This window comes from Panthera leo, chromosome E2 (assembly GCF_018350215.1).
Source record: "Panthera leo isolate Ple1 chromosome E2, P.leo_Ple1_pat1.1, whole genome shotgun sequence".
NCBI classification, from domain to species: Eukaryota; Metazoa; Chordata; class Mammalia; order Carnivora; family Felidae; genus Panthera; species Panthera leo.
In genome coordinates this window covers 48,044,397-48,057,561 of record NC_056693.1, presented here as the reverse complement: position 1 = coordinate 48,057,561, position 13,165 = coordinate 48,044,397, and the positions used below count along the sequence as shown (strand labels likewise).

General features: G+C 41.3%; 1 protein-coding gene across 15 annotated transcripts in view; it reads right to left on the bottom strand.

Moving 5' to 3' along the window:
* HYDIN (HYDIN axonemal central pair apparatus protein) overlaps positions 1–13,165 on the bottom strand; it is a 443,605-nt gene that overhangs the window by 109,679 nt on the left and 320,761 nt on the right. For 14 of the 15 annotated variants that reach the window (XR_006196932.1, XM_042917620.1, XM_042917622.1 and 11 more), the window contains 6 exons: positions 9,303–9,430; positions 8,724–8,860; positions 8,345–8,472; positions 8,003–8,194; positions 7,517–7,666; positions 4,081–4,320 (listed from right to left, as the gene is read on the bottom strand). Coding sequence is in view for 14 of the 15 variants with exons in the window: in XM_042917620.1 (XP_042773554.1) it covers positions 4,081–4,320; positions 7,517–7,666; positions 8,003–8,194; positions 8,345–8,472; positions 8,724–8,860; positions 9,303–9,430 (975 nt within the window). In the remaining variant the exon portion in view is untranslated. The remainder of the gene's footprint in view (positions 1–4,080; positions 4,321–7,516; positions 7,667–8,002; positions 8,195–8,344; positions 8,473–8,723; positions 8,861–9,302; positions 9,431–13,165) is intronic. The other variant, XM_042917632.1, reaches the window with a different exon arrangement.

Genomic DNA, 13,165 nt, shown 5'->3' with positions numbered 1-13,165 from the left:
TTGGGGGTATGGGGGTAGGGAAGGACTATGTATTAGGGTTATCAGATAAAATACGGGATGCCCAGTTTAATCTGAATTTTAGATAAACAGTGAATAATTTTTTAGTACAAAAATGCCCACATAAAATAAGTCATATGTTTTTTATCTGAAATTCAAACTTAACTACGTAATTTGTTTTTCTTTCTACAAAATCTGGTAACCCTAGTGTGTATGTATATTTATAAAACCAGTGCAACAAGGTTCTAGAGAGCGATCACTTCCTGTATGGCCTAATTTATGTGAAAAATCTGTTTTGTTGAGTAACCTTTCTCCAGGATCACTATTTTTGGTTGTGTGAAAACCACTGTTAAGAAGCTCATTCTAAAATTTATATGGATGAACAAAGAGCTAAGAATAGTTAAAACAACTGAAACTAATAATCCTATATGTTAATTATACTTGAATATAAAACATGGTAAAAAAAAAGGGAAAAAGAAGAGTTAAAACATTAATGAAAAAGAAAAAGAGAGGATCGCCCTACTAGATATTAAGACTGTTGAAGCCGGAGTAACAGACAGCGTGGGACTGATGTTGGGACAGACAAACTGGCCAATCACATGATGTAGAGAAGAGAGCTTGGAAGAAACCCACTCATACATGGAGTTTGATTCAGGAGAGAGGCGGCATGGCAGGTCAGTGGGCGAAAGGAAGGAATATTCCAAAGACTGGGTGATGGAGACATACAAGGGCCTGGACAACTTGCTTCAACTGGGGCAATTCTAAAGAGACAGCCAGCGGTAGAGCTTCCTGTGGGGTCTGCTAAGGTCTCTGCTGTAATCTCATCACAGCTCATCTCTCTGCCTGGCACCGCTTGCCTTATTCTTCACTGGTGTTGCTCCTGAGACGGCTCCCTACCAAATCTGCATACACGTCTCGGAGTCTCAGACTCTGCTTTGCATTGAACCTGGCCCACAACAGAGGATGCAGTGCCAACATGAGCCATTGAGCGTTTCATGAATACCTAATGAAAAGATTCCTTTCCAGAGAGACAAATTCCCCTTCTGAGAAAAACTTCGAGATGCAGAATCTAAATTGGGTAGAGCATAAATATTACATGTAAAGAAGACAGAAGATTTAAAGGCTGAGTTGGGGGAGGGTCCAGAGGAAGCAGAACCACCTTAGCTAAGCCATTCCCAAATTCCTGACCCACAGACAACATGAGATAACAAACACTTATTGTTTTAAGTTGCTAAGCTTGGGGGTAATTTGTTTTGCAGCAATAGATAACTAATTAATAAGCAAAAAAGCATCAGACTTCATGAACAGCAAAACCTTAGGAGAAAACAATGGAGCAATGCATTTAAGATATTCAAGTGCAGAAAATGTGAGCCAAGGATATGGTATCCAACCAAACTTACCTTCAAGCATAAAAGCCACAGATAAATAGTCATGAATGTATGTGTACTCAGGGAATAGTGTTCCCATGATCCCTACCTGAGGAATCCACTAGAGAATGAGCTTCAGACAATAGAGTGGTTACTGAAGAAGCTTCATCACAAGGACTGGTGTTGAACATTGAATGTATTTAAATATAGAACTAAAACTAAGTGATAGAAATTAGGTTCTGACATCATAATATTATAAGCTCTGACACGACAGATACACCACAAAAAGCAAAACATGGAGGGAGTGTACATGAGATGATTACCCAGCAGGCATTAATTTAAAAGAATATCTTTTTTTTTAATTTTTTTTAACGTTTATTTATTTTTGAGACAGAGAGAGAGACAGAGCATGAATGGGGGAGGAGCAGAGAGAGAGGGAGACACAGAATCGGAAGAAGGCTCCAGGCTCTGAGCCATCAGCCCAGAGCCCTACGTGGGGCTCGAACTCACGGACCGCGAGATCGCGAGATCGTGACCTGAGCTGAAGTCGGACGCCTAACCGACTGAGCCACCCAGGCGCCCCAAGAATATCATTTTAAATTAGAGGATGGTGAGAAGAGAGAAAAAGAGATTAGTGGCTCATTTCATAATTTCTCACAGTAGGGAACTAAGAGGCAGTTTCTAGAAAGTGGGGTACTAAGCAGTTCATACAGCTCAGCCTCAAGGTAGCAGAACAGGATGGAGATAGTAAAAAGGGACCTGGAGAGATGACATGGAACAGAATAGAGAGCCCATAAGTAGACCCAAATAAATATAGTCAACTGACTTTTGACAAAGGAGCAAATGCAATACAATGAACAAAGACACTTTCCAACTAACAATGCTGGACCCAGACACCCACATACAAAATACCCAAATCTAGATAGACCCAATATCTTTCACAAAGCTTAAAATGGATCATAGGCCTAAACGAAAACCATACAATTATAAAACTCTTAGAAGGTGATATAAGAGTGACCTAGGGTGTGGTGATCACATTTTAGATACAACACCAAAGGCATGGTCCATGAAAATAATAATTGAGAGGGTGGACTTCCTTAAATTTAAAAACCTCTGCTCTGCAAAAGACAATGTCAAGTGAGTGAAAAGACAAGTTACAGACTGGGAGAAAATATTTGCAAAAGATGCATCTGATAAACTTGTGTTATTCAAAATATTTAAAGAACTCTTAAAACTTAACAATGAGAAAACAAATCACCCAATTAAAAAATGAGCCAAAGACCTTAACAGACACCTCACTGAAGAAGATATACAGATGGCAAATCAGCATATGAATAGATGTTCCACATTGTATGTCATCAGGGAAATGCAAATTGAAATGAGATACCACTACAGACTTATTAGAATGGCCAAAGTCCAAAACACTGACAACATCCAATGCTGATGAGAATGAGGAGCAACAGGAACTTTCACTTATTGCTGGTGGGAGTGCAAAATGGTACGACCACTTCGGAAGACAGTCTGGCAGTTCTTATAAAACTAAATGTACTCTTACCATACGGTCTGGCAGTTGTGCTACTTGGTACTTATCCAAAGGAGATAAAAATGTATGTCCACACAAAATCTGCACGTGGATGTTTATGGCAGCTTTATTTATAACTGCCCAGATATGGAAACAACCAAGATGTCCCTCAGTAGGTGAATGGGTAAATAACCTGTTATGTCCAGACAACGGAATATTATTTAGTACTAAAAAGAAATGAGCTATCAAGCCATGGAGGGAACTTAAGTGCATATTACTAAATTAAAGAAGCCAGTCGGAAAAGGTATACTGTATGATTGCAACTATATGACACTCTGGAAAAGACCAAACTATGGAGATAGTAAAAAGATCAGTGGTTGCCAGGAGGTGGGGAGTGGGGAGGGATGAATAGGCAGAGCAGAGAGGATTTTTAGGGCAGTGAAAATACTCTATATGATACTATAATGCTGGATACATGTCATTATACATTTGTCCAAATCCAAGGAATGTACAACACCAAGAGTGACCCCCAATGTAAACTGTGAATTTTGGGTGATTATGAAGTATCAATGTAGGTTCATCAATTGTAACAAATGTACCACTCTAGTAGGGGATGTTGATAATGGAGGAAGGTATGTATGTGTGTGGGGCAAGGGCCATATGGGAAATATCTGTAACTTCCTCTCAATTTTGCTGTGAGAAAAAAGTTTAAAACAAGTACATGGAGGAACAATTGGAAAATATGTAGCCCTGAACAAACAGAAAAAAAAAGTGGCAGATTCAAGCCCTAACATAATTATATTAAATGTAAATGGTCTAAATACACTAATTAAGGATGGAGACTGCCAGAGTGTATTTTTGTTTTTAAAGATTCAGTTACATGCTGTCTACAAGAAACTCACTTCAAATATGACAGCGGCATACATTCTTTACTATTAAAGTTTTAGCACGCATTAGTTTTTCAATTAGTTGTTTAAAATGTGTAATGAGATCACAAAGAAGTAATAAATTCTGCTCAGAGCAAGGGTCAGGAAAGGCTACAAAGTGGACTTTAAATTGACAAGGAAGGGCTTAAAGTGAAGAAGAGGCAAAGGTTAGGAGGAAGTTAGTTGTCCATGCAGAGGGAAGAGCACAGGTACATGGTAGGACCCAGCAGGGATAGGAAAAGGAAATTTGGTTTTGGCCTCTGCTCACCTTCTCTTCTAGGAGATACTGTTGGTCAAATTCTAAGGAGTAAAACTCAATGGGAAAGTTGCAGGGATTCTTTACCACCACTTCAGCCTCGTCTCCAGGTGCATAAGGCAGCAGTGGCCCCAGCTCCAGAAAAGAGGGACTAAATTCCAACCGTGGCTCAAGACCCTGCCCCTCTACCAGCAGTGTAAGCTTTTGAGGACTCTGGGCAATCTGGAAAACCAGGGTCTGGCTGTAGAATTTCTGGAAATCATAAAAAACAAAACAAGCATCTTAACTTTTTGTGTTATATGCTCTGTAAACCTGAAAGCCACTGTGGGGACAAAATTGAGAGAAAACTTTTGGGGCACCTGGGTGGCTCAGTCTGTTAAGCGTCTGACTTTGGCTCAGGTCATGGTTCGTGGGTTCAAGCCCTGTGTCAGGCTCTGTGTTGACAGCTTGCTCAGAGCCCGGAGCCTGCTTCGGATTCTGTGTCTCCTTCTCTCTCTGCCCCTCCCCTGCTCACACTCTGTTTCTCAAAAGTAAATAAATGTAAAAAAAAAAAAAAAAAAAAAAAAAAAAGAGAAAACTTTTCATGTAAAATTACATGAGAGTAATTTATATTACTGCATTCATACTAGGTTTCTAGCATGCTAGGCACTGTACAAAGCACATCATCACTCGTAAAAGGCCCTCTGAATGCCGCACTCAGATCCTTCAGACCCTCCAGTGTGTTCAGATGGGCCACTGTCTGCACCCCTGGGCTCTCATTTCATGGGCCCTGCTGCCTATGGGCAGGGAAGGGTGGAGCAGAAGTGCTGGGGATTAATCCCTTCCAGGAGCAATTCTCAAACATTGACTCAGGAACTACCACATAAATACCCCAGGTCCCTTGCTCCTGGGAAGAGATAATTCTGAAATATGCATTTTGTCTATTTCCACAGAGTTTCCCAGTAGGATTATGTTCCAGTCTCCAAGGTAGCTGGCTCATTCACATGCCTTATTAGCTGCCTGCCTTTCCCTGATCACCTTCTACTTCTCCATCAGTGTTTCCTACACTTTCCAAATAATCTGTTTGCACTTGAATCCTTGTCTCCAAGTATGTTTCTTGGAACATCTGAATTAATATACAGAAGTTATTTGAAAATACAGTTAAGCAGTGGGTCAGGAGTAATCAGCTGGGGCATTCAGTTTATCAGATATAATTACAATCTGAATAACAGTGAATAGTGATATCAACTATTCTAATCTGGTTTTTACTGGGGGACCTACTAAAAATGTGGAATCACAGGCCCCAACCTTAAATATCCCAACTTGACAGGGGCAGGGTAAGGCTGGGAATTCTGCATTTTTAACCAGATGCCCAGGTCATTCTGATACAGGTGGGTTCATGGCTTGGGTTTGGAGGCCATGAGTGGCTTCATGATTTGAAGAGCTCTTAACTATCTTAGCTCAAGGGAGAAAATCAGATGGATGGAATGCGTATGGACATATATACACACCCAGAAAATATCAATTGACGGAGACAGTAAGAGAATGAATTATTGACTAACTAACAGTTATGGGCTTAGCACCTTCTGACCCAAACTTCTATATTTTAATTGCTTTTTATGGAAATATTTCCATAAAAATAAACATTTCATTCATTTCCTTGTTTCCTAACATAGTGTTCTGCACATATATTATAACATCAGTGATTTCTCTTGTGCTGCTGATGCTGAAGGAAACATAGATGTGGATTGTATGCGTTGCAAAGCTAACCAATTAATTGTATACAGCCAACAAATTCCCCTCTAAATTGGTGGAGATATTCTATTAACTTTGACCAATTTCAACTCAACATATATGGAACCACCTGAACAAACCTTTCTTTTTTTTTTTTTTTTAATTTATTTACTGATATGTCTCTCATTTAATAAACTAGCCAAAATCTTGACAACCCTGACAGTAACACCCCTTCAGACTCTCTAAGAATGACAAACATATTAATTCTCTTTTCTGTCGAAAGGGTTGGGAGATTCTGATAATTCAAGAAACGGGCTTTTTAAAAAAGAATCAGATATGAAGTCATTTGCTTTTCTTCTTTCTCACTACAGACTCTTAAAAATTTCTTCAAAGCATTTCCATTACCAGGAAAATGGGAGTTAACTGTAGGTATTCTGTAAAACCCACATGGGTTTTTTTCTTTTATAAGACTAAAGTAGAGAAAGACATCTCCCTGATGCCTTAGGCTTTGAGCACAAGTCTTTACAGTGTAATCTCTTGAGACCCTCTCTGGCTCTAGGATTTTATTTTATTTTATTTTATTTTATTTTATTTTATTTTATTTTATTTTAATTTTTATTATTTTTTTAAATTTTTTAAAGTTTATTTATTTTTGAGAGACAGAGAATGAGCAAGGGAGGGGCAGAGAGAGACGGAGACACAGAATCCGAAACAGGCTCCAGGCTCCGAGCTGTCAGCACAGAGCCTGACACTGGCTCAAACTCACGAACTGTGAGATCATGACCTGAGCCGAAGTCACTTAACCAACTGAGCCACCCTGGCGCCCCGGACTTTATTTTTACTGTGTGCTTTGCTTGGAGTAGCTTTGTGTTAATGGCATTCACACACACACACACAAAAAGTTTGTGAGGCCCGGGATACCAGGAAGTATCCCAACTACTGCTGGTAACAGCAAATAGTTATTGAGACACTACATAGAGAGAAGTATGCTGTGTATTTTATTCACATTAATTCATATAATCTTCAAAATGACCCTAGGAAGTAGCTATTGCAGGTTGATAATGTCTTAGTTGAAACCCTAGGGGCCAGATGATTTCAAATTCAGATTTTTAAAAAGGTAAATGCTGTGCATAGACCCCATGTTACATAATGTCCTCAGCAAGGCCCGAATCAGGTCCCCTATAACCAAACACTAGTATTTCCGCAGTTACAATGTTTGACTCTGCAAACTAAGTGGAATAAATAAAGGTTAAGTAGTCTCCTGTCAGTTCAGATTAGGTTTTTCTACCAAATGAGTTTGGGCCTAAAATTTATGAAATACCCCCCCTCCCCCACCTCCCCAGTTTCTGGAGCTTACTGGATTTTAAAATTGCAATAAGGATTTTTGCATGGGATATTGTTATTTTCCATTCTATCTATAAGCAAATTGAGGTTTAGAGAGGCTAAGGAATTTACTCAAAGCCATGAAATCTCTCAGTACAGAAGCAGAAGGCCACTAACCCAGGTCTGCTGATAAAAGTCAATGTGCTAGACAGATCTGATTCTGGAACTGGTGTTCTTAACTACCAGGCCACACAGCTCCAACATGAAACAAGCACTTGATGTCTTTATCACAATAGCGAGGCAAAGGTCACTCAAAAATTCCCTAGAGTCCTGCCTAATCAAGTGTGGCCTTTGAGTAAAGCTCAAAGAGACCCAGAGACTCCGAATGAAACCACATTTCTTCAAAGCTTACCTCTTCTTTAGGCATGAATTTCACTTGCACGTTGGACCTCTCATCAGGATCCAAGACCCCAGAAGTGGGCTGGATCTCAAAGATTCGTGTCTTTGGCTTTAATTCAGCACGTAGTTTCCGTCTTAAGTACTTTGGCATGTGTTTCTCCAGCTGGTTAACAGATAATTAGACAATTAGATCGTCTTCTATGGAAAGCAAATTTATTCTATCCTCCACTCACCCAGCCTACATTTACTGAGTCCCTTCCAGGTGTCAGGGAAGGTGTAGATACCAGGACTACAAAGATGACTGACACATCTATCAGACAGCATGGCCTGGTAAGTCCTTGAACGCTGGGCTAAGGGCCTGGATTGTATTTAGGAAGCCATGGTTGTCACTGCACGTCTTGGGAAGAAGAGTGAAATAATGAAAGTGAAGGCCCAGAATTCCATATCTGGATTAAATGGAGATGGGAAAAAGGGGACCAGTGGGTTACAACCCATTTACCTTGCTAACTGGCTTATGGCTCAGGAAAAACCATTCGCAAGGGACTTGGAGATGATTGGAAAACTGAATAGTCTCCACGAGGCACTGTCCACACTGAATTGTGGCAAACTGCACCTTTTCACAAGACAGTGTCATCGCAGGAATGGTCACCTTGGCTTGGAGACAGATGTGAACTGTTGGCCCTCCAACCACCTAGAATGGGCATAAAATTGCTGTTACCACGTGGCATGGGGTTGGGGGAAGAATCACGGCTCTCAAATAGCAATTGATTCATCCTAGGGGTAACTGGCAAGCAGAGCTGGTAGCTGGGGAGGATCAGCTGGGCCCAGCAGTGCATCTTACCTTGATGGGTAGAACGACCTCTTTGTTTCCAACTGAGAGACTGGCCCCTTGTGGGTCAAATTTCACTTCGAATATTTCCGTTTCACAGTAAGGCAGATTCTTTACACGATCTAACTCAGTACTGAAACCTGGACCCAGATAAACAAAATTTCTTTGTGGGAAAGAGAAATGGCAAACAAGAGCTGCAGTAGATAGAGCCCTTCTGGGGTCAAAGTATCAATTAATACCCATGACCATTCAAAGAATCAATTAACGGCCCAAGAATTCTTTCAGCTGATCCCAGAAGAAGCATGAACACTACTCCAGAAGATCAGTACACGTGGGCACCCTGTTAGAAATGACAAAGTGCAAGAAGAAAGGGTCTCCCCAGTCTGGTTACCCGTGTCATGAAGGATGCGCTTTTCTGCATGGAAGGACACTGGGAAGTGACTGGTGTTGGTGATCTTGATGATGTGTGTTCGGATGTCACCAAGGATGATGTAGCCAAAGTCCAGGATATACTCTGGCAGCTGGACTCTGAAACAGTTAACAAGGCTCTCTTTACCAGTCACTTTTCCAAAAGAGTGACTATGCTATTCTCTTCTATCTCCTGTGCACAGTTCTGACCTCAGAACTGGAGGACAGAACAACCACCCTCCAGACAGGAGGCTATAGAAGCAAGATTACTCCCCCCTCCCCCAAAGTTCACACTGCTGTTTCAGCCATTCCCAAAACACATTCAGTGTGGGCCCTCATGAACCTGAAGCCAGGCCTATCCATTAAACAAAGCCAGAGGTTTCTGCCTTTCAGAGGCAGAGACTTGCTTGGCTGGCTGGATGCTAGAAGATAACAGATACAAGACGCAAGTAGATTTCATTTCTACATGATCAACCATTAATTGATTCAGGCAGCATTCCAGTGGGCAACACTGTTTGCTCTGCTATCCTCTGAAACAAGCCTACCATGGAAGGACACTCACTTGGCTAGTCTGCGACGACTCCGGTAGCTGAAGTCATCTGTGGAATCAGGGATAATTGTTTTCTGATGTTCTATGGAATAGCCTTGGACTATAAGTCGCTCTACTTCCATCTGGAGCTGAGCACTTAACTGGAGCAAGAGAAAAAACCAAGTCAGCAAATTCTTCTAGAGTATGCGTTTTCAATGGGGTCAAATCACCTCTAAGAGGGAAAAAATTGCTTCATGGAGGGGAGAATGAAAAAATTTTAGATATTACAATGATTTATGGCATTCCAAAAGGCCACAGTACATAAACAGATATACAGTATAGTTGTGGTATTAAAATATTCACAGGGGTGTTGGGTGGGGTAAAGAAACTAGTACATCTATATCATGAAATACTAATGAACAATGAAAAGGAATGAACTATTGATATTGATGGATTTCAAGGCCATTATGCTCATTGAAAAAAAAGCCAGTCTTAGGGCGCCTGGGTAGCTCAGTCGGTTGGGCATCTGACTCGGGCTCAGGTCATGACCTCACAGTCCGTGAGTTCGAGTCCCGTATCGGGCTCTGTGCTAACAGCTCAGAGCCTAGAGCCTGCTTCAGATTCTGTGTCTCCCTCTCTTTCTGCTCCTCCCCTGCTCATGCTCTGTCTCTGTCTTAAAAATAAATAAAAACATTAAACAAATTTTTTTAAAAAGCCAGTCTCAAAAGGTTACATATTGTATAATTCCATTTACAGAATATTCTTGAAATAACAAAAGTACAGATTCAACAGAGGAAGATGGCAGCACAGGTGGATGCTGGGCTCACATCGTCCTGCTGACCACTTAGATTCCACCCACATCTGCCTAAATAACCCAGAAAACCACCAGAAGACTAGCGGAATGGACTCTGCGGAGCCAAGCATAGAAGAGAGGCCCAGGGAAGAGGGTAGTAAGGGTAGAGAGGTGGTGCGCACTACACGGACTGGCTGGAGGGACCGGGGCGGTGGAGGGGCAGCCAGCCCACCAGGCAAGACAGAGCCCCTGAATCTGGCTTGCAAAAGCAGAGGGGCCAGATGGAGTGTGTTCTGACAGCCAGTGGGACTTAACATCTGGAATGTTATAAGTCAACAGCTCTGCTCCGAGAACGGGAGGGCTAGAGGACAACAGGAGGGAGAGTTGTTGAGCCCAGAGGACAGAGCTCGCTTGGCAGGGAACAAAGGTGCTCGCCAGTGCCATCTCCCTCGCCCATCCCCCAGCCAAAATCCCAAAGGGAACCAGTTCCCCTCATGGAACTTGCTTGTACTGTGCAAACACCCAACTCTGTGCTTCTGTGGATCCATCCCTCTGAAAGGTCTGCCTCCCTCCTGGTGCCACAGGGCCCCTCCCGAAGCGGACCACCAAAGGCAAAGCAAGCTGAGCCTGCCCCTCCTGCCCCTGTGCATCTGTGGATCCACCCCGGCTAACACGCCAGATCCCATCAAAGCAGCACCACAAGCCTGGCAGTGTGCAAGTAGCCCAGACAGGGGCCACACCACTCCACAGTGAGTCCTGCCCCTGGGAGAGGGGAAGATAAGGTACACACCAGTCTGACTGCGGCCCCGCCCACCAATGCAAGTTATTCCAGACAGCACAGGGGAAGAGCCCTGCAGTTCCGTGCCACTCCAGGGACTATACAAAATGACGAAACAGAAGAATTCTCCTCAAAAGAAACTCCAGGAAGTAGCGACAGCTAATGAACTGACCAAAAATGATTTAAGCAATGTAACAGAAAATGAATTTAAAATGATAGTCATAAAATTAATCGCTGGGCTTGAAAAAAGTATAGAGGACAGCAGAGAATCTATTACTACAGAGATCAAGGGACTAACAAACAGTCAGGAGGAGCTAAAAATGCTATAAACGAGCTTCAAAATAAAATGGAGGCAACCACAACTCAGATTGAAGAGGCAGAGGAGAGAATAGGTGAATTAGAAGATAAAATAATGGAAAAAGAGGAAGCTGAGAAAAAGAGAGATTAAAAAATCCAGGAGTATGAGGGGAGAATTAGATAACTAAGCGACACAATTAAATGCAATAATATATGCATAATTGGGATTCCAGAAGAGGAAGAGAGAGGGAAAGTTGCTGAAGGTGTACTTGAAGAAATAATAGCTGAGAACTTCCCTGATCTGGGGAAAGAAAAAGGCATTGAAATCCAAGAGGCACAGAGAACTCCCTTCAGACGTAACTTGAATCGATCTTCTGCATGACATATCATAGTGAAACTGGCAAAACACAAGGATAAAGAGAAAATTCTGAAAGCAGCTAGGGATAAACGTGCTCTAACATAAAAAGGGAGACTGATAAGACTAGTGATGGATCTATCTACTGAAACTTGGCAGGCCAGAAAGGAATGGCAGGAAATCTTCAATGTGATGAACAGAAAAAAATATGCAGCTGAGAATCCTTTATCCAGCAAGTCTGTCATTCAGAATATAAGGAGAGTTAAGGTCTTCCCAAACAAACAAAAAACCAAAGGAATTCATCACCACTAAACCAGCCCTGCAAGAGATCCCAAGGGGGATCCTGTGAGACAAAGTACCAGAGACATCGCTACAAGCATGAAACCTACAGACATCACAATGACTCTAAACCCATATCTTTATATAATAACACTGAATGTAAATGGACTAAATGCTCCAACCAAAAGACATAGGGAGTCAGAATGGACAAAAAAATGAGACCCATCTATTTTCTGTCTACAAGAGACTCCTTTTAGAGCTGAGGACACCTTCAGATTGAAAGTGAGGGGATGGAGAACTATCTATCATGCTACTGGAAGTTAAAAGGAAGCTGGAGTAGCCATACTTATATCAGACAAACTAGACTTTAAATTAAAGGCTGTAACAAGAGATGAACAAGGGCAGTATATAATAATCACAGGGTCTATCCATCAGGAAGAGCTAACAATTATAAATGTCTATGCGCCGAATACAGGAGCCCCCAAATATATAAAACAATTACTCACAAACATAAGCAACCTTATTGATAAGAATGTGGTAATTGCAGGGGACTTTAATACCCCACTTACAACAATGGATAGATCATCTAGACACATGGTCAATAAAGAAACAAGGGCCCTGAATGATACATTGGATCAGATGGACTTGACAGATATATTTAGAACTCTGCATCCCAGAGCAACAGAATATACTTTCTTCTTGAGTACACATGGAACATTCTCCAAGATAGATCACATACTGGGTCACAAAACAGCCCTTCATAAGTTTACAAGAATTGAGATCATACCATGCATACTTTCAGACCACAATGCTATGAAGCTTGAAATCAACCACAGGAAAAAGTCTGGAAAACCTCCAAAAGCATGGAGGTTAAAGAACACCCTACTAAAGAATGAATGGGTCAACCAGGCAATTAGAGAAGAAATTAAGAAATATATGGAAATAAATGAAAATGAAAATACAACAATCCAAATGCTTTGGGATGCAGCGAAAGCAGTCCTGAGAGGAAAATACATTGCAATCCAGGCCTATCTCAAGAAACAAGAAAAACCCCAAATACAAAATCTAACAGCACACCTAAAATAAATAGAAGCAGAACAGCAAAGATACCCCAAACCCAGCAGAAGAAGAGAAATAATAAAGATCAGAGCAGAAATAAATATAGAATCTAAAAAAACTGTAGAGCATATCAATGAAACCAAGAGTTGATTTTTTGAAAAAATAAACAAAATTGATAAACCTCTAGCCAGGCTTCTCAAAAAGAAAAGGGAGATGACCCAAATAGATAAAATCATGAATGAAAATGGAATGATTACAATCAATCCCTCAGAGATACAAGCAATTATCAGGGAATACTCTGAAAAATTACATGCCAACAAACTGGACAACCTGGA